Source organism: Durio zibethinus, chromosome 22, assembly GCF_047325235.1.
Source record: "Durio zibethinus cultivar Kanyao isolate XHJ-2024 chromosome 22, ASM4732523v1, whole genome shotgun sequence".
NCBI classification, from domain to species: Eukaryota; Viridiplantae; Streptophyta; class Magnoliopsida; order Malvales; family Malvaceae; genus Durio; species Durio zibethinus.
The window spans coordinates 20679325-20699748 of record NC_143183.1 but is presented as its reverse complement, the minus strand read 5'-3'; the positions used below and the strand labels follow the sequence as shown (position 1 = coordinate 20699748).

At 30.6% G+C, this 20424-nt stretch overlaps 2 protein-coding genes and 1 pseudogene across 3 annotated transcripts; 2 read left to right on the top strand and 1 right to left on the bottom strand.

Annotated features, from left to right (window-relative positions):
- Positions 1–153: 153 nt before the first annotated feature.
- LOC111306834 (uncharacterized) lies at positions 154–5107 on the bottom strand. Its single transcript, XM_022904796.2, has 4 exons — positions 4933–5107; positions 4676–4741; positions 2546–3385; positions 154–2317 (listed from the first exon to the last, which is right to left on the bottom strand). The coding sequence occupies exons 3-4, from the start codon at positions 3383–3385 to the stop codon at positions 536–538; spliced, it is 2622 nt and encodes an 873-aa protein (XP_022760531.2). The 5' UTR covers positions 4676–4741; positions 4933–5107; the 3' UTR covers positions 154–535.
- Positions 5108–12048: 6941 nt separating this feature from the next.
- LOC111306839 (acyltransferase GLAUCE-like) lies at positions 12049–14120 on the top strand. Its single transcript, XM_022904812.2, has 2 exons — positions 12049–12598; positions 12885–14120. Exons 1-2 carry the CDS (start codon positions 12137–12139, stop codon positions 13782–13784), a joined length of 1362 nt encoding a protein of 453 aa, XP_022760547.2. The 5' UTR covers positions 12049–12136; the 3' UTR covers positions 13785–14120.
- Positions 14121–17703: 3583 nt separating this feature from the next.
- LOC111306846 (nuclear transcription factor Y subunit B-1 pseudogene) lies at positions 17704–19314 on the top strand (annotated as a pseudogene). The gene has a single exon (XR_016331898.1). The product of XR_016331898.1 is annotated as a nuclear transcription factor Y subunit B-1 pseudogene (transcript).
- The last annotated feature ends 1110 nt before the right edge of the window (positions 19315–20424 follow it).

The window sequence follows — 20424 nt, the reverse complement described above, 5'->3', positions numbered from 1 at the left end:
TTTTTTTCTTTCTAACATATGCTTCTTTCTAAATGCAATTGGCCTTTAAAGGGAAAGGTAACTATTCAACCAATAGATGGTTTGTCAATTGGTAGAAGAGTGTGCGTTTTCTTTGTTATTTGGGTTAAATTTGTTGGAGGTTAAACATGATCCTTACTAAAAATTAGAACAGTAATTCACCATGAACTAATTCAAACAGAAACAAATGAAAAAGTTAAAAAGTATAATACACCAGTCTTGAATGAAATATTATGAGTAGAGTTGATCAAAATCTGAGCAGAAAGGTCGTTTCTGATCTCTTCCTGATTCTCAGAACTTACAGATATCGCTTTGTTTAATGTCTTTGTCCAATGTGAAAATTGTACGTCCACTTTGGATCTGCAGCCTTATGAATTACAGCAGTTGGAAGTATGACATTTTCTTCAATCACAGATTTTATAGCAGCCAGAAAAGGCATCCCTTCCTGCAGACATTATTGGAAGAATGTTTCATTTGATGTTCATTGTTTTTGTCAAGTCGGCAAGTTGCTCATTTATTATGAGACACCATCGTTTGAGTCCACTTCCATTTGTGTCAGGTCGGAAGTTTGCTCCATGACACCATTGCTATAACATTGGTCATTTCCTTTTCCCCCGGCTTTGAAATCTACCATAACATCTCTATTATTTTCAGAAACTTTGGCCCCAAGATGAGCACGATGGGAAGGTCTTGATAAGGAGCTTTCCTTTGCAAAACCATCCCTACGTTTTCGCTTCTGTGTTGTACTTAAAAATCCAAATGCAAGAGCTTCAAGTGCTTTAGTGGTTAGAGGCCGATTTCTTGTGCTCTGTCTCCGAGTACTCAAGTTAGGTTGCAGCTCAGAGCTTGGCCTGGCTTCCAGTTGATTGGCGTTGTCGGGCTGCCAGGTTATGCCTTCATGTTCTCTTTCTGTCACTTCCCCCATCAAAGGCTCATCAGTTTCAGCATCCGGAAGAACAGGTAAGTTCAGGTCAATAAACGTCCGATGTTGATGTTCCTCATGAGTTTGTTCAGCACCAGCACAAGTACTTCTGAGAATGTCTTCACCTCTAATAGCTGAGCTACCTTTGGATGAAGAACTGACAGATGACAATTGTTGCTCAAACGGATCTATTTCACCAGGGATTTCTGCACTGCCATCAGGATTTCCTTCACAGCAACTGGCCTCCATTTGTTTTAATCCACAACCTACCAAGACATTCATTGCATTCTGGGTTGTCTCTTTGCGATTACAAGCAGTTAATCTCCGACGTCGTTTAGTAACAGGGGCTAGATGATTCTTATTGTCAAGTTTCATTCTCTGGCTTGATTGGTTCTTCATAGACTTTCTTGGCTGCTTGCCATTACAGACCTTTGTTTTTGAGTCCTCTGGGATGGCGGGTACATTACTAGAACCTTGACCATCAACTGGAAACTTATTGTTTGAAGCATTGCCACCAGGAGACAATTCCCTATCATAAAAAGTCTCAGTGGGTTTCAAGCCATTAGTTTCAACCTTATCAGAACATGAAGTATCAGCCGAACAAGATATATCTGTGAGTTCCTCAGAAGTACTTTCTTCAGAATCACTTAGGGAGTTGGAAATGTTCATTTCAATGGGCAAGCTTCTGAGTTCTCTTACCTTAAATTTTCCTCCATTGTCCAAACTTGTATCCACAATGGTAAATCTCATGACATCTGCGCCATGATTGGGGATACGTGGCTTGAGATAACAGTGACGTTGCTGATTAGGAAGATCATCTGCGTCAGATTCTGTTCCATTTTCTTCCTTGCTACTATCTCCCTTATCTGCTCCTATTTCGAGTTCAAGAAGCCCCGGGTCTGAAGCAACCTTACTCAAGACATCACTGACAGAATCAAAATAGTGGTCTCCTTTCACCAGTTTCCTCCTAGAAAACTTCTTAACCCCAGGGATAAGAAAGACTAACGAATGCTTGGAACCAGCTATATACCCTTGACTAGAAGGTTGCTCAGAGTGCCACCCCCTTGCAAGCAAACGAGGCCAGACAGCTTCCCAGAACAAATCATTCGATCGGGCTTTGCTTAACCGGTAGTTTCCCGTTAAAAAGTTGATAATTTCCAAGGGTGTAAGAGCTGAGCATGCTTTTCCAATTGGTATTTCAGGATTGGCAGCAGCAACTTGATTGGCTTTCAGTGGTTCCAAGGTAATGCCTGTGAGATCTTCCTTCCCTTTACCAATCCCAACTGCACTGACAAGAGCATTTAACCCAACTGTAGCCTTTAAAGTGAATACATATTCCTCTAGCAACATTTTTCCCTCTCCAAATGCCTTGGAAACCTACCAATTGATCGAATAATCAAAATAAAACTTAATAAATTACAGACAACAATTCTCTGCTATCATTGGCAGGCAACAAAGTACAATATTTTAGCTGCACAATGACAGTTATAAAAATCTACTAGATGGAACATGAAAAAGGTTCCTTCATGAAACAAAGTATCAAACATAAAACAAAGTTGTGAGGAAAGTGGAATGGTTATAAGAAGTAGCCACTTCCTAACATACCTTTAGTAAAGTATTTTGGCATTCTTCTGACACATGGGGAAGCAAACGTGATAATAACTCTGTTTGCCTCCATCCACGGAATATCCTCTGTCCATATATACACCGTCTTCTTCTCTTTTTCCGGCACCCTGACCATCTGTGATATTTGTCTGACCTATAGAATTTCCCATAATAGAATGAAAGTATATCCCCCGTCTTTTTACTTTCAACGAACTTCTTCACCTGAACAAGATTCTTCCCAAAAATATATAGACCAAGGAGAAAACTTGCTTCTTCTAAATCGTTCCAGGCATCAACTGGGGTACCTGGAACTGCAAAGTAGCCTTGGCTTCTATACTTCTGATGCTTTTCAATCTTCATTTCCTGCTGCAAATCTAAATTCTCCAATTCTTGTAAACTTATCCCACCATCTGGCTTAATATCAATAGCCTCAAGTATAGTCTTCAAGTCACCATTTTCTCTGTGGGTCTCTATGATGCATTCAGATTTCACAGACTCATATTTATTGGACACATTAATAGAATTAACAGAAGATTCGACAGGTTCATGTTTAATTTTCTCAACTTCCATGCTGACCCACATTATTGTCACAGGTAATCCCGTCAAGAATTCATGAGACACAACTGAACTTTTTACATCAGTTGGGTTGTCTGTCAGCAAGAGAGGATCAGATTCTGTTATTAAGGGTGGAATTTCAACCTGATACTGATCTCCAACTCGAGGATGAACCTCTGGATCTTCAAAGACATTATAAGTATCTGGAGATGCTGCAGAGAGTGATTGCTCATCAGATGCATCTTCACTGCAATTCCCATCATGATTAATCTCAACTACATCCATCTGCAACATAATTATCATAAACGAGATTGTTATTTGGCTTTCAGAAACAAGAGAAATGTAAGCATGCACCTCACAGAATTATAATATTTGTTATCAATGAAGTTTTCTTATCAAGATGCTGCAAGACAAAACTAAACTTAAAGAACACATGAGAAGGCTCAAATTTATAGAAACACCTGTCTTCAACAGTTTATCATGTTAAACTGTCAATGCCATCCAAACAATCCACAGAAACAATTACCCATAATGCCAAAATTGACTAGTTTTGTTAAAAAATTTTGGACATTTCTGAACTACCACTTAAATTTTTCTGGAAACATTGAGCCATTTTCTTGTATATTCTACTCTATTTTATTTTATTTTTTAACTCTTCTTCTTACAAATACTATAATCTGTGAGATTAGGATCATACTTGACGAGAGGAATAAAATTTGTCAAAGAAAATGAGTCAGCAAAAACACTTAAGCTATGTGAATTTCATAAGTATATATTTTCCATATGCTAAGTAATGAATTAATCAACTATTCACTCCAAGGCAGAATAAGAAAATACCATAGTTTCAAACTCATACCACTTCTTTTTAAAAATAATAATAATAATAATTCATTAAGAATGGAATAGCCAATTACTAATGCTAAAGAAGATTTCCCACGCGCCCCACCAGAAACAGTATGCCATTATGAAACAGTGCTTAGAAAAATAAAAGAAAAATAAAAAAAATGATAAGAAATTCTAAATATGCTGAGATTACATAATGAATTTATTCAACATGAAGATTCTAGTAAACAAATTCCAGGAAAGTAACACATACCAACCAAAAAAAAAGAAAAGAAACTGTTATAGAAATAGCTATCAGGTTGCAAAAAGGAACCGAGCCTAGATCCATTTTCAAGCCAAAAATGAAGAATAAAGCCATCCCATATCACAAAAACCAAAAACTTTACATTAAAAACTAACTGCCTATTAAGCACAATTACCTTAAACACCAAACTCAATGCAATCTTTACCAAACTAAAACAACATTCAAACTCCAAAAACCTTTCCAAAAAGCACAAACAAAACCAACCCAACACAAACAAAAGAAGAAAGAAAAAAAAAAACCACCGTTTCACAGTTAACAATAATTCCAATACGGTCCCAAACAAAAGAAAATTCAACTTCTTTAAACCTTTATAACCATACCAAGAACTTAACTTTAGTAAAACAAGCAAAGCACAATACATATATCACAACAACAACAACAATAATAAGAAGAAGAAACCAAGAAAAACAAGAAAATTTTAGTGTTACCTTCAATGGAGGAGTGCTTGACAATAAACCCAACACCACGTGAAAAACCCAAGTGAAAGAACTAACCTGAGGAAATGGGTCTTCGTTGTTATGCTCAGATTGATATTATAAATAAAAAAAATAAAAAAACAAAACGTGAACTTTTATGTACAGACAGTAAAAACCACTATATCTCTTTCATATATACACAAAACTTTAATATGTAAGAGAGAAAATGAAGAAAAAAAAAAAAAAGAGAAAGAGGGAGTTTAACTCACCTGGGTTTATGAGAGCTGGCTTTTCATGGCGAAATTTCGAAGAGAAACTGGTAAAAACAAAACTAAATAAATAAATAAAAACCAAAGTCGTTTTTGTTTGTGGAGAAAAGTTTCTTAATAATTTACGAAGGCTTTTTTTTTTTTTTTTTTGGGGGAGGGGGCTCTGGTCTGGTCCGTTTTTATGACGGATGGTGGAAAATTATATGAACACTCGCGTTTCGTGGTGCGTGGTAACACGACCTTGGCGTGTTAAAAGATTTCTCGTTACATTTTAGAGGCGAAAATGTTTCAATTTTGTTAACCATTCATTTTTTGCCACTTTAACAATTTAATAAAAGAACTAAATTTTTTAATTATAAAAATATTATCACAATCCCATTATTTATCATATGAATTTTTTTAATATTTAAATATATTTTAATAAAATTTGTGATAATTATTTAATTTCATTAATAAAATTTTTATATTTTATTAATGATAAAATGAAATAATTTTTCTCAATTACATGCACATTTCAATTCCCATAATTTTTATTATTTTTTCTTATTTTTATAATATTATTTAAACTACCATGCATATGTTTTATCAACCCATTGACATGAGATTTTTTTTTTTTTGCAATTTTAGTGTTTTTTACACTCTAAAAAAATTCCATTTAACGACATATATTTACAATAATATGATTAAAATGATTGTGTGTTACATCTAAGTAAAAAATTTTATCAATAATTAAAAAATAATTATCTTTTGATTAATTTTGAATCATATATATGAAATTATTATTTATAGAAGCTGAAGAAAATATTTTTATTTGGAATCCGAGATTTTGTTTAATTATTCGTAAAACTATATTAAAAATGATATTTAATATATTTTAAAATTTATATTTTTAATAAAAATTTATTTTTATATCAATTTAAAGCACAAAAAATAAAAAAGTGAATAATTTAAAATTTTCTGGAATTATGAAATTAATATATTTTTTAATAGAATTAATTCAAGGCATCTTTATTGTTTGGTAAAAAAAAAATTTCTCTTCCAATAATCTTAAAAAATAGCGGAGGCTGTTGAAAGAGTGTTGGTAAAAGAATGGTCGTTGCAGGAGCGCGGAGCGTGGTGTTCACGCGAAGTACGACGGCGCAGGGATGACAAAAATGTCTAGAATGGATTTCGTTTTCTCGAATTACCAAATTATCCTCTTCTACTTTTGCTTTGGCCTTTTCCCCAATTTATTAATATTTATTTATTTATTTGTATAAAAAAAACCTAGATCAAGTTTATAATAATATTTGAAAAAGATTTTAAATATATATTTGCCAGCCAAATTTTAATTAGGAAAATAGCATTTGCCATCAACATGAATGTTTGCGGTTAAACTGTAAATTGTGTTAAGCCGGAACATTGAAAATAAAAAAATATTTAAATAATGTTTGATATAAGATAATTTTTTGAAAAATTATAATGATATACATAAAATAATTAGATCATTTTCTTGAAGTGATGTAATTCTTGTTCAAAAAAGTGATAAATTTTTATTATTGAAGTGATACTTAAAATTAATAATAATTAATATTATAAATTTAATATTTGAATTATTTTTTTTTTGCTTTTTTAAAATTAATTTTACTTATTTTATATTATAAATTTTATATTTTAAAACTAATATTTAGTGTAACAAAGTCAAAAAAATAATTTGTGTATTTTTAAAATTTTTGAATTTATATATAATATAATATTTTGATTTTTAATAGATTAATTTTATTTTCTAATTCAAATAATATTTAACATAATTTATATTATAAAAACTAGTTTACCTATCAATAAATATATTTTAAATTAATAATTTAATTATATTTTATTATGAAGAAATAAAATAGTACTAATATTTTATAAATTATTATCTGTAAATAATATTAAAATCATTAAACTTGTATAACTATTGTAATATACATGCATGATTATTTTGATACTTTCAAACAAAATAATATTTAATTTTTAGTAATATTAAACACAATGATATTTTATTACTAAAATTTAATAATTTTTAATTAAATAAAATAATTTTCAATTACGAGTGATAAAATTATCTTAACAATAAAATCATTTCGATAATTAAATTATTATGATAATCTTAAAAATAATACCAAACACAAATTTAAATTTTTTATATAATTTTATTTTTATTAATTTATTTCATCTGAAAATTTTTTAAAAAATCCATATTTCCTTTAGTAAATTAATCTCTTGTTTTATTGATGTATGTATGATATTAAATATTGGTTTGTTTAGGAGTAATTATTAATGTTTAATAATCATTTGAAACAATTAAATCTCTCCAAAAGCTTTGTTATTTGAGCATAGTTTATGTATATAATTTTTTTTTGTTACATTAAAAAGATAAAATCTTAATATAAATACAAAAAAAAATTTGATTCGAAATCAGGCATTTAATATTTCATCATACGCTTTTAATCAGTAAATTAAAATTTTGATGACTGTATATAAATTTTTAAAGTATTGATTATGTTCTTTTATTTTTCAGTTCTTACTAATATTTTAATAATTGGATCGAAAATTGAATTATCGGTTCAACCAACCGGTTTAATAGGGCGATGCCTTTATTGTTGACTATTTAATCTGACATTAAATATGTGGTGCTTTGTTTAATACTTATAAAATTTATTTGAAAGATTTAATATTTCAAAACCGGCTTCATATTTGATGGGTCCGATCTACTTATATGTTTGATCGGTTTTTAAGTGGTCCAACATGCATTCAATTTTAAGGACTGAATCAAACTAAAAAAGCAATTGTTTCCTAATTGAACCGATCAAACTAACCAATCCGATTCAATTCTAACAATATTGGTTTTTACTTTTTTTTTTTTACACACAAAAAGTTTAAAAATATTTAATTTGAAAAAGTGAAAACTATTTTACATTTCATTTTAAAAAATCCTAAAGAATTTTGTTTTCAATTCTCAATCTATTCTTAAAATTTTTTATCTTATTATTTTTTTGTCAAAAAAAAAAATAGGAGTATGCAAGCCACCAAACCAGATTTACGGATTTTTTTTATTTTTTAAAAAAGTTTTTGAACTTATAAATCATCAATTAAAAGAGACCTGTAAAGATTTAAACTTAAATACTTTATATTCAGATTTTAAATTATAATCATTTATATCAATTTTTATTATTTATCTTATTTTTAAAAATATTACATATATAAAATTTTGAATATATCATAATAAATATATCTAAAAAAATAAATTCAAGCAAAACTTAAAAATATTCATAATCTTATTAGAATTACAATAAATAAAAAAAATTGGCAAGTTCATACCTTGTAAGGAATGAGGGAGGTGGATGAAGCCACAATGGTCCATGCCAATATGTGTATTATTATTATTAGTATTATTATTATTATTATTAACAACAGGTTTTGATTAGAAATGATAGTTTAATTCATTTTCGACGAGTTTTGACTTGATTTAATCTTTTATGATTTTTTTTTTAAATTGAGTTTCAGATCAAATAATAATAAAAAAAATTTAGGTCAAATTTTAAGTAAATTCGCTCCGATCTGATCCAGTATATGTATATAATTTTATTTTTATTATTTATTTAAGTATATATATTATTTTATTTTATTTTTATATTAAAAATTAATATTTTATTAATTTTGGGTTAAATCGAGTTAAATTTAGTATGATTTTATATAATATCAAATCAGATTTAGGTATTAAAAAATTTATCAAATCAAGTCGAGTTTGAATATTATAAATATAAAATCAGATCGAATTTAAGGTGAGCAAACATTCACCATGACCTAATTTGTTGTTATCCCTAACCTTGATATTGGCCAAAGAAAAAAATAACAGGTCTTGATATTATCTTATTTTATTTATAAAGTAAAAAAGAAAATAATAAAAAAAACAAAGTAATTAAAAAAATGCAAATGGCGGTTACCCTAATATTGACATTAGATTATTTTAGACAAATGCTGATCATGCATTTACTGGCATTTCAAACAAAACAACTAAGTACAAAGATTAAAAGATGTAATGATAAAAAAAAAAAAAAACTTTTGGTTATTATTCATTTTTAATTCAAATTAATCCTAAATATTAAGCCAAGTGTGCTCCAAATTATTAAAAATATATATAATTAGGTGCCCTTGTAGGCTTTGATTTCATTCCATTTTATTATACATATATTTGGACGATCAAACAACATCTTTAAAATATGATTCGAGTTAAACAAATTTTCATAAGATATATCATAGAAAGTGAAAATTTTCTATCAATTTTCTAACAAAAAATTCTCACCTTTTATAAATGGCCTTTAACACTAATTTTTGACCCAAATTTTGTGTATATATATAGTTATATACTAACATATTATATATAACATTATACGGTAATAAGTCTTTAATGACTTTTTTTTTTTCATGTTTAACGACATATAAATAATTTATGATATTTATTAAAAATGTTAAAAATATCGATTATATCTGTATTAGAGAAAATAATGATATTTTTATAAAAAATATCATTAACTTAGTAATATTTTTTCACTCAAAGATCATAAAAATTAATAATGTTTGTGTCAAAAAAATATAATTAAAATATTAAAATTTACGACCTTTGTCTCAAAACATTCCTAATTTCCACATCGGTTGTACATATAAACGTTCAATTAATATATATATATACATATGAGCCCCATGATTAACATCAAAGTGGTTGTGCATTAACTCCAATTTGCTGCAAATACCTAAGTCTTATATTGTTTTTGGTAGGTAGTATAATTTTTGGATTATAAATTGTGAGGCCTTCTTTTTTCATAGCATATTTTAAAATTTTCATTTTTAATTTCACTATCAAATTCTTCAATTTGAAATTAAAAATTATAATTTTTTCGTTTTTATACACAATAAAAAAATTTACTTTCTAATATCATAAATTATATCTTATTCGTCTTAAGATTCGAACACAAAACCGACAAAATAAAACCTAAAAAATAACAATTGAAAGTAAAGTATTCAATGGATTACAATTTTTTTGAAAAAAATCAAATTTAAGAAAGGAAATCTTACAAGAATCGAAGATCGAATTTTAATTTTTTTTAAATTTAATTTTTTAAAAATATGGATGAACTGTTTGAATTAAATATCTTGAAAATAAATTAAAATATTTAGAATCTATCTAAAAGAGATATAGGAAGGTTGAGTGAGAAACAATTTGTTCAGTGTTCCTAATAGTTAAAATAATAAATAAAATTTATAATTATATAATTAATTAATTAAAAATTAAACAAATATATAGATAAATAATGCATTCTATAGTTAAATAAATTATAAATAAATAAGCAAAAATAAGTATCATTATGACAACAAATTTATCATAAAAAAATAAATACAAAATAATAAATAATTAAATAATATTTTGTTAACTTTCAATTTGTGTAAATATATTAATGCTAATTTTTTAGAGATATTACTTGATATATTACTATTATTTAATTAATTTTTAATTTTTTATTTGATATATTATTAATTAACAAAAAATCTAAAATTTTTAATATAATATTATTAATGGTCATTTTTCACTACATTAAACTTTGACCTCATCTACTTACTAGAAAAGTAAAGGTATTAGAAGAAGTGGAAGACTGCTGACCTCGTCTTCTCTAACTTTTTCTTTTTTGTGTCTGATTACTTTATTTTCACATGGAGAGCAGACAGTTTAGTTTTATTTTATTAATGTGGTGAAACCTTAAAAGAAGGAACCCATCTGGGTATTTTCTTGTCTTCTTGGAAGGAAGAATAACAGCAACTTCAAACACTAAGAATCCTGTTCACATTAATATATTAAATATTTATATAGTGTTAAAAATTTTAGAATGTTAAAAAAAAAAAAAAAACTTACTTTCAACTATTTTTTTTTACAATAAAATTACTAGAATAAGAGATATTATTACTATTATATTATTCAAATATTATATATAAAAGAAATAAAAAACAAATAAGCATATAATTAAATAAATTTTATTTAAAATTAAATCACATGCGTATCACAATATAATTTTATTAATAAAGATATCAATTTTATTTATATTTAATGAGAAATTTAACTTTTAATTCGAATAAAGATGGAGATAGAGATGGATATTATACTGTGGGTATGGAGATATAAATGTATATGATTTTAAATTTTTATTAGGTATGAGAATAGAGACAGATAATATAATATTTATCTCGTATTGTACTTTATATATATTTATATATATTTAATAAATAGATTTTTATTAAATAATGTAAAATATTATTTTAAATTAATATTTTTTATTGAAAAATAATATTAATACATATTTATAAAAATTTATATAAATATATAAAATAAAAATTTTAAAAATAAATTTTATTTTTTATTTTTTAAAATAATTAAAGGTACAGGAATTAATCATAATCATTAAATATTCATGGATACGAAGATAAAGATAAATTTAAAATATTTATTGAATATAAGTACAATAATATGTATAATATAAAAATCAAATAATAAAGATTGAGAATATTTTAGGCTACCCATACCGTTTCTATTGACATCCTTACTCATTAATCATGTGTCTGCATTCCTGTCAATCAATGGGCTAAAGCTATGGGCTTTATTTCTTTCTAAATCAAACAAGGGGTGAGTATAGGCCTACATCTTGGCCTAATATTCCTTCATTTTTAGGCCTATTCTATATTGCCCTGATATATTTATGGGCTTTTTAAATATGTGAAGATCCAATGAAATTTCCAATTGTATACCAATTATCCTAGGACCTTGGTTGGATTCTGTTAATTTAATCTGGTAAGTTAAATGGTCATGGTCATGCTGTCAATGGCTGGTCATGATCATGCTGCCAGTGGCTTCCAGTCTCTATTTCCTCATCATATACGGTGGGTAAAAAAAAAAATGAAAGAAATGAAACTGTCATGCCTCCATTTTAGGACCCCATGAAAGGTAAATGCAAACTTAAATCACCATAAAAAAAAACCTTCTTTGGCCAATCAATTAGGACCCACGCCATTGAAACCTTCTCATGCTTATCCTACCTATTTCAAGTTTTAACCACTTCAATATAAATTGTTATATATTTAACATCACAATATTGATTTTCCCTAGATAATCACATTTTTCTGACATTTTCACCAAATGGATTACTTCACCATTTCCGTAACCAATCAAGACTTGGTTAAGGAAGAGCCAATTACATTAGTTTCTCCAAAGAACCCAATGCCCGTTGAAACAATTTTCTTATCTAACATTGACCAAGCAGTCACTTTCCCTGTTGAAACAGTCTTCTTTTTTGAGGTCCCTGATCAGGACGAGATCAGCTCCTCGACACTTGATATCTCTCTTACGGTGAAGCAAGCAGTGGCTGATGTGCTTCTTGTTCCTTACTATTTCATGGCTGGCAGGCTCAGCTTTAACCACCAGACCAACAGGCTGCAGCTTCTTTGCAACAATGCTGGAGTTTTGTTTGTGAGTGCAACATCAAGGCTTAGGTTAAAGGATCTTGGGAATCTTTCTCTTCCAAATTCTACATTTCATCATTTTGTTCATCGGCCTGGCTTGTATAAAAGCCTAGATGAAACAGCACTTTTCACCATACAGGTAACCATATTATTAATGCTAAATAACCAATAACCAGTTATTTAGTTTTAAGTATCCGCGTCCAACACATATCTTATAGACATGAATATGAAAGTACTCCGACGGTCCAAATATATGAAAAAATCATAAAAAAATTGATCGGACTCATGTCAGACACATACTTAGATACCCAAATTCGACACTAATCCGAGTCCGAGTAACATACACTTATTATACTAGTTTGATACTATCCATGAAAGTTTATACAATTTTCTTTCACAGTTTTTTTTTTCCGGTTATTTTGCAGGTCACAAGGTTTGCATGTGGAGGTTTCTCCATTGGTTTTGTGACAAACCATGCTATTCTTGATGGAAAATCAGCCAGTGAGATGTTTGAGAATCTTGCCTCTATTTGCAGAGGTGAAGGGCTACAAACCGAAGTTATCTACAATGATAGAACATGTTTAAAAGCTAGGAATCCACTAATGATTAGGTACCCACATAAGGAGTATATAAAACTAAAAAAGACATCATCACTTGCATCGTGTTTTACTGCACCAGAACAATCATCTCCATCTCCATTGATTTTCTCAAAAATTTACACTCATAAACTCTTCTCTTTCACTCCTGAAATGATCTTCACCCTGAAAAAGAAAGCAAAGACTAGGTGCTCAAGCTTTGAGGCTCTGGTAGCTCATATTTGGAGAGCAAGATCAAAAGCAATATTTACAAACTTAGATGATTTTTCTGCAGTTCTTTTTGCAGTGGACATAAGGTCTAAAATATCACCACCATTGCCAAATGGCTTTGCAGGCAATGCTGTGGTCACAGCATTTGCTAATGCAAAAGTGGTTGATTTGGTAGAGAAGCCATTTTCTTTCTATGTGGAGAAGATAAAGGAAGCTAGAGCCAGCATAACAGATGAGTATGTGAGGTCAGTGATAGATTGGCTGGAGGTTTATAGAGGGATTCCAGCAACTTGTAATGGGAATTTCTACGCGTCTGCTTGGTGGAAACTGAGATTCAATCAGCTTGATTTCGGATTCGGGAAGCCTACTCATGGAGGGCCAGTTGTAAGTGGGAATGATGAATTTGTTTTGCTGCTTTCTGATGGAAAATGTGGAGATAGTGGAGGAGGGATTAATGTGTGGTTGGGGCTTGAACCAGAGAAAATGAAGAGGTTAACGGTTCATATCTTTGACATATGAATCATATGACACCAAAGTTCCAACCAATACTAATGGTATATTTACCACCTTCCGATTAAAGTGTAATAATCTAACTTAGATTTGGACATTGATAATAGATACAGGCCTGCAACTGTGTAAAAAGATGGCGGCAGAAAAATTAATGAATAAAAGCATAGCAGAGCTGGATCTTGAACAAAAAAGATAAGGATTCAGCATTACATTTGCTGCAAAACAGAAGCTTCCTGCTTGCATGATTGGTTTGTGATTGTTTTAAGTTGAAATATGTGAGAGTTTCAAGTCTTGAAACTTTACGGATAGAAAAGGTTTATTCTCAAGCATATGTGAAGATTAATTATAGTAGTGGAACAACAAATTATACTTTCGCCCTATCTTACTCAGACGATTAATTTTCCTTGAAATGTACACATATCAGACGGACATGAATACAAAGGTCTAATCCTCCAAATATATGAAAATTAAAACTTTTAAAAAATTGTACATACCGATATCAAACATATATCTGTATCTGACACTCAACTTCGAGTCAAGTAGCTTTTACTTACTGAAAGAAATATGTCACCATATAAAATCATATGCCAAATAGTACATATAGATGAGGGGAAAAGGTAACTGAAACTTGACTAGATTGAAGTTGTAGGTGAATGAAAGAAACATTATTTAATTGAGGCCTCAATTGGTTTTCTGTAATAGAAGAATAAGACAGATACATGAGAGTGACTAGGCTTCTAACATGGTTAAATTAAATAAAACAGGAAGTTTGATATATTAAATTGGCATATTTGAAGGAATGGAAAGCTAAATACCTGTTGGTGTCTGGTATGTTGTTTCAACTCTCACCCTATTACAGTTTGATCCTTATTGGTTCACTGTCTGAAAAAAATCCCATCAGCACTGGTGCAGATACATAGAATCTGGCCATGGACACCAAGAAAAGCAATTGAAAAGCAACATATATTGTTTAAATTAAAACGTTTTTTTAATAAATTAAGTTTGAAGATTTCTTTTAATTTGACATAGTTGTTGGGTGGTTGATTTACCAGGCCCTAAACCAATCCAATGGGGCTTACAAATTAGTATTTGGTTAGCATAGAAAGTGTAGAAATAAAATCAGATAATTTTAAATATGACACGGTAACATGATATTAAAAAAATATAGTTTAAATTTTAGTGAAAATAGTATATGAATTTGGCAAAAATAAAAAATTATGTTTTAAATAAACATATTCGAGCCTGTATCTGTATCTAAAAGCTGAAAGATTCAATTAGCATATGGCAAGTGGCATAACAGCAAAGGAGATAGTACAAAGCAGTGTGGCTCAAGTTAATCATTTTAGTTTATTTATTTTGTTGACTAACTATTTGTTCAGAAAAATTTCAAGCTTGGTTCCAAATCCCAGTTGGGCCAAATCTTAAATCCAAATCAATTGGAATATTTGCAACATTAGCTGTGGTTTATTAAGAGAGCAGAGCAGATGAGGACATCAGATATAGGATATTCCTATTACTTTCAAAGCACTACATCAAACTTCCACCAGCATTTCTCTAAAGCTTTATTTTCAGGTTTGCTTTTGCTTGATGCTGTTTCCACTGAAGTTTTCTTCAGCCTCAGGTTATCAAGAATCACTTGGCTCCAAAAAGACTTCAATATGCAATAACAATGTAGACCCATCAATGGCATACATTTCTCTGATGAACCAGTTTTTAGGGAATCCTGCTTGCTAGGGGACCATATATGAAAAACCCAAAGCCAAAACAGTAAAAAATGAAGTTAGTGGATATGTATTTTCCTTTGTTTATCATCATATAGCATTAATCCACTTTGTTTTGCTCTTAAATTATGGCTTTATGCTGGCAAGTTTATCAAGAAACAGATTGTCTTTTCTTCTGTCTTTTATTCTGTTTCCTTCCATAACTATTACTTAAAATATGGTACAAAAGTAGAAAAGGGAAGTGGGTTGGGGGGAACAGGCTGAGGATCATAGTTAATTATTGCATCATTACTCAACATGTCTTTATCTACTTGCAGGGATCAGATCTGCCCTCATCAACCAAAATCTAGAAAGAATTTGATCCATCATCTATCAGTTTCATCATTAGTAATTTCCCCTATATCTACTCTTTGCCAGACAATGTGGAAAACCTGATCATTGGCCTGTTTTCTCTTCTATTTCATTTCACTAAACCAACATCTCATCCCACAATCATGATTCATGCTGTAGCAATCATTTCAATAAAATATATGTTCCTTAAACAAATCATACACTTTATAATTAATTCTCCCAACACCATGTAATAATTAGAATTGTACGGAACGTGCAAAGGAGCAATTCTTTTAAATTTATATATGTTTAGTTGTAGCTAGTCATAATAGCAGAGAGACCATATACATTAATAAATTAAATCAATTGGGATAGGTTGAAACATAGTCAAAAGGCATTACCAGCACTTAATCCCCTACTTGTTGAAGATTTTGCCCTTTAACTAAGCTAAAGTTACTTTGACTCTCTACAACTAGAATTCTTGTAACCATAATGAACCAGATAACAAGCAAGTATATCTTACAGTCAATCTAGAAAAGATAATGTGTTGTATATATTATCTAAGAATTAGTGTTTTCTTAATTGTTCTTGAATTGTTTTTATGAGAACGAAGTTTATAATTGATGTAGTTGAAAAGAAAAATAAAAAAAAGGCTTCGAATACCATTTGAAGGAAATTCGAATGACCAAGTTTAAAAGGAATCTGCCTGAAAATTTGCCTTAAGCATCTAAGTGCCATGAGATGGATAGTCGAATGCCCTGTAGTATTTCATATTTTGTGTGAAATTTGCGTACGGATAATCAAAATGTAAAGGCAAGTATTGACTAGAACGTGTTTAGGGCTCGAAGCTGTAATAAGCTGTAATAAACTTCACTAACAAATTATAGTAGTTATATCTTTGATTTCCACAAAAGAAAACAAGAGCAATTCATGAAGTGGTGATTGAGCCAATGTGCATGATCAATCTCTGCCGACCTGTAAATTTTAAAAGCACCGCCAACCGTGTATTTGCAAGGATTTGAGTTCCTTGACAGTAAGCCAAATTTCATACGACAAATATCATGAATATGGGATCACATTCCATCATTGTTCTTTATTATAATATGGACCATACCAAGATCATGAAACAAGCTCCTTTACTACATACATACATATATATATATATATATACACACACACACACACACATACTTTCCTCTATTGTCTTTTTGGTCTCTCTCTTTTGACCAATTTCAACTTCAGACAACTCTATGAAATTAAGGAAGAAAAAAAAAAACACAACTAGTTTATGCTGTCGTATTGAATGATGTAGTCTTGAGCAAAACCTATGCAATTCGTATTTAAAGTGTTTGGTTGAATCCACTCTGAAAACCTTATGCAATTACTATAATCTCCACCTTTAAAGTTTTGTTATTATGCTATTGCTACTGGCCATGCTTACTCTTAGCTCATTGGTGAACATTAAAGCTTAAGGTTTGAGAACTAAAACCTGATTGGAGCTTTATTTGTTTATTTAAATATTGATCATTACTGTTAGCCATCTCAGCATCCAATATTAATGTTGCATGCCGATGAAGCCTATCAGCATACTTGGAAAAGTATATGACTATGCTCGGCTGTCAACACTGGTGGACTTAGTCAACTTTCACAACAATATTGCCTCAAATCACCATTGCATCATGCATTGCAAAGATTGGGCTGATAGACATGGCCCCCACCATTGATGCCGACTGGGTCGGCGTACATCACATGTCACATCGATATCGAGAAAGACATAAGTTTAATATGTGATTATATGTATATATGTATGTATGGTTTCATGCGTATTTATAAACTTTCAAGCATTTATTAATTTCGCATACATTACTAGCCTTTTGACCTTGAGCAACAAGTCTAGGTTCAACAGGATCATCAAGTTCTTTGGGGTAACCTAAAATGGCCGAAAACGTTGGGGCTAGTGCTTCAAATGATGATGGTGGCATCAAAGAGCAAGACCGCTTACTTCCAATCGCCAACGTTGGCCGGATAATGAAGCAAATTTTACCTCCTAATGCAAAAATCTCAAAGGAAGCAAAGGAAACTATGCAAGAATGTGTTTCTGAGTTCATTAGCTTTGTCACTAGTGAAGCATCTGAGAAGTGCAGAAAAGAAAGGCGCAAGACTGTTAATGGAGATGATATTTGCTGGGCTTTGGCTACTCTAGGATTTGATGAGTATGCAGTGCCACTAAGAAGATACTTGCTCAAGTATAGAGAGGTAGAAGGAGATAAAGCAGCAAATCAAGACAAGGTTAGTAACAACAACACTGAAGACAAGGAGGAACCATCTTCATATGGAAGGAACCAGACAGATAATCAGGCTGTAGCTCCAGCTCCATTGAAGTTCAGTATGATTGGAAGCAGTAACAATCCCAATCTGGGGCCATTTAATTGAGGTTATATATATGGTTAGATATTAGACAACATTGCTGTTTGTTAGCTTTAACCATGATAACACTAATCAACCAAGATTGGGTCCTATCTATCACTTGATTTTATGTGTTCTGTTGGATAGATGACAATTAAGCAGCCTTTTGACCTGATCTAGTGAGGTTTCTTTTATTTCATGTATGGAATTTGTGCATTATGGTTCTCACCCAAACTTCTGCAATTTTTCTTTTTCTTTTTTGCTTGAATCAATCTTAGTTTTGGGAATTAGGAGATGAAATTAAATTCACATGCTTAGCTGATACCGATATTTCTAACTTGTATATATTGGAAATCTTATTATATGTACTTGAATATTTGATGATTCTGATTCATGACAACAGTGATGACAAGGTATTTCATTGCTCCAGCTCCGGGGATGCAACAAGAAGGAAGCTATCAGGTTAGCCAACCTGTACTATATATTATCTTTCGGAAAATTCAGAAGTTAGTCCTGAAATTTGCGTACTTGGTCCATCTAGTTAATTTCATCAGTACTCTTTTCTTCTTTTAGCTGTCTGTGGTATGTATATTGAATCAGGTTTCATCTTTCACAATAATCACATTGAGAACCAGTTCTTCCATATCAATTTAGTGACTCTCCTCCTCTCCCTTATCTTTCTAGAAGATCTCCAGGTCAAGTGCCCAGTATCACCTAGTGCAATGAATTGCCAGATCATGAAATCATTTTGTCTAGCCACATGTACAGTTTTTTCCCTTCCTTTCTAGTAAGCTGTCCACATCTTTTGTTGTATTATCAAAATTAGTAGATGTTGACTTGGTTAAAGTATCTATCTAGGGTTAGGGTTCCTTTAAACTCTATGTTGAGAGCAAGGGACCACCATTTAGCAGCCAATCACTGTAGCATTTGCTCAACACTGTTTGAAACCAAAAGCCAAAATCCTGGACAAGCTGACATTAATGATCTCATTTAATGAATTGGGTCATTTTTGTTTTTCTTTTTATTGCCACATTTACCTTCTGAGTTCTGAGTCTTTGCCTCACTTAAGAGGTTAAAGAGATTAGCTAGGGTTTCTATTGTTTTACATATATATTATGGGGCTTTAAATGGAGCATATGGTCTGAGCTATTCAGTAGAATCTGAGCCTCCACATTACAAAAAGATATATCAGAAATAAAAATGAGAGACAGAGTGGAAGACATACAAAAAAAGAATATATATTAACCTGGGAAATACCCACCAATAATTTTTTTCCGCACATAAATAAGGAGGAGAATAACTGATTGAATATCTAGAACACCAAAACATAGTGTATGTTTTCTTTAACTATGGCCGCCATGCCTCCTTGCCATCAATATCAAACAGCCAGTAGGCTACTGCCGCCCTATTTTTTTTTTGTTTTTTTTTTTTCAATGGATATCACTTATAAAAACAACCCAAGAAAGCAGGAATTCTTTCCATGTGATTAACTGTCACCTTGACACCAAGCAATGCGTTTCCATGTGCTTTGACAGCCGCCTGTCCCAAGGCCAAGATGCCATGACAGATAGTTGTTACTGTACATAGAATATTTTAGCTGGCCGGTCTGAAATATTGCTTTTTTTTTTTTGGTTTTTTGCATTGTCAACGTAGAAATCATAAAAGTTGAAAGTTCATGATCAGTCAGTAAGGGTCATTTCGGCAATTGAAAGCTTAACTTTATATTTTGTTATACCTTATTTTTGTTTTAGGATCACAAACTTATTTTAACTAGAAATCATCCTTCTAATAAATGAATATTGTAGAAGATCAAACCTTGTTCAGTAATTTCATCACAGTGTTGATTTCCCATGCATGCAGCCGTGTTAGATGTTTTGCTTAAGCTAGCAGATTAGTTCTAACCTGAATATATATATATATATATATATATATATATATAAATCCTTCAAAGCAGCAGCTATCAATTTTCCCTCATATTTCACCACTTTAAATATACCAACCAGTTACATACAAACATACCAGAAACAAATTGCAGATAACAAGATTTTCTGAATATATGCATACATGCATAAGGGATAACTCAGTGTGAAACCCTGCAGAGAGCCAATGGAACCTGTACTCCTATGCATGCCATGGCCATCTGAGTCAGTCTTTTAGCTGGAGCTTAATTTTCGATTCCAAATTCCAAAATA

Coding starts and splice junctions, on each gene's coding strand:
- LOC111306834 (XM_022904796.2), bottom strand. CDS start 3,385: ATGGATGTAGTTGAGATTAATCATGATGGGAATTGCAGTGAAGATGCA. Junction 2,318..2,545: donor GCCAAAATACTTTACTAAAG/GTATGTTAGGAA, acceptor ATCAATTGGTAG/GTTTCCAAGGCATTTGGAGA.
- LOC111306839 (XM_022904812.2), top strand. CDS start 12,137: ATGGATTACTTCACCATTTCCGTAACCAATCAAGACTTGGTTAAGGAA. Junction 12,599..12,884: donor CAGCACTTTTCACCATACAG/GTAACCATATTA, acceptor GTTATTTTGCAG/GTCACAAGGTTTGCATGTGG.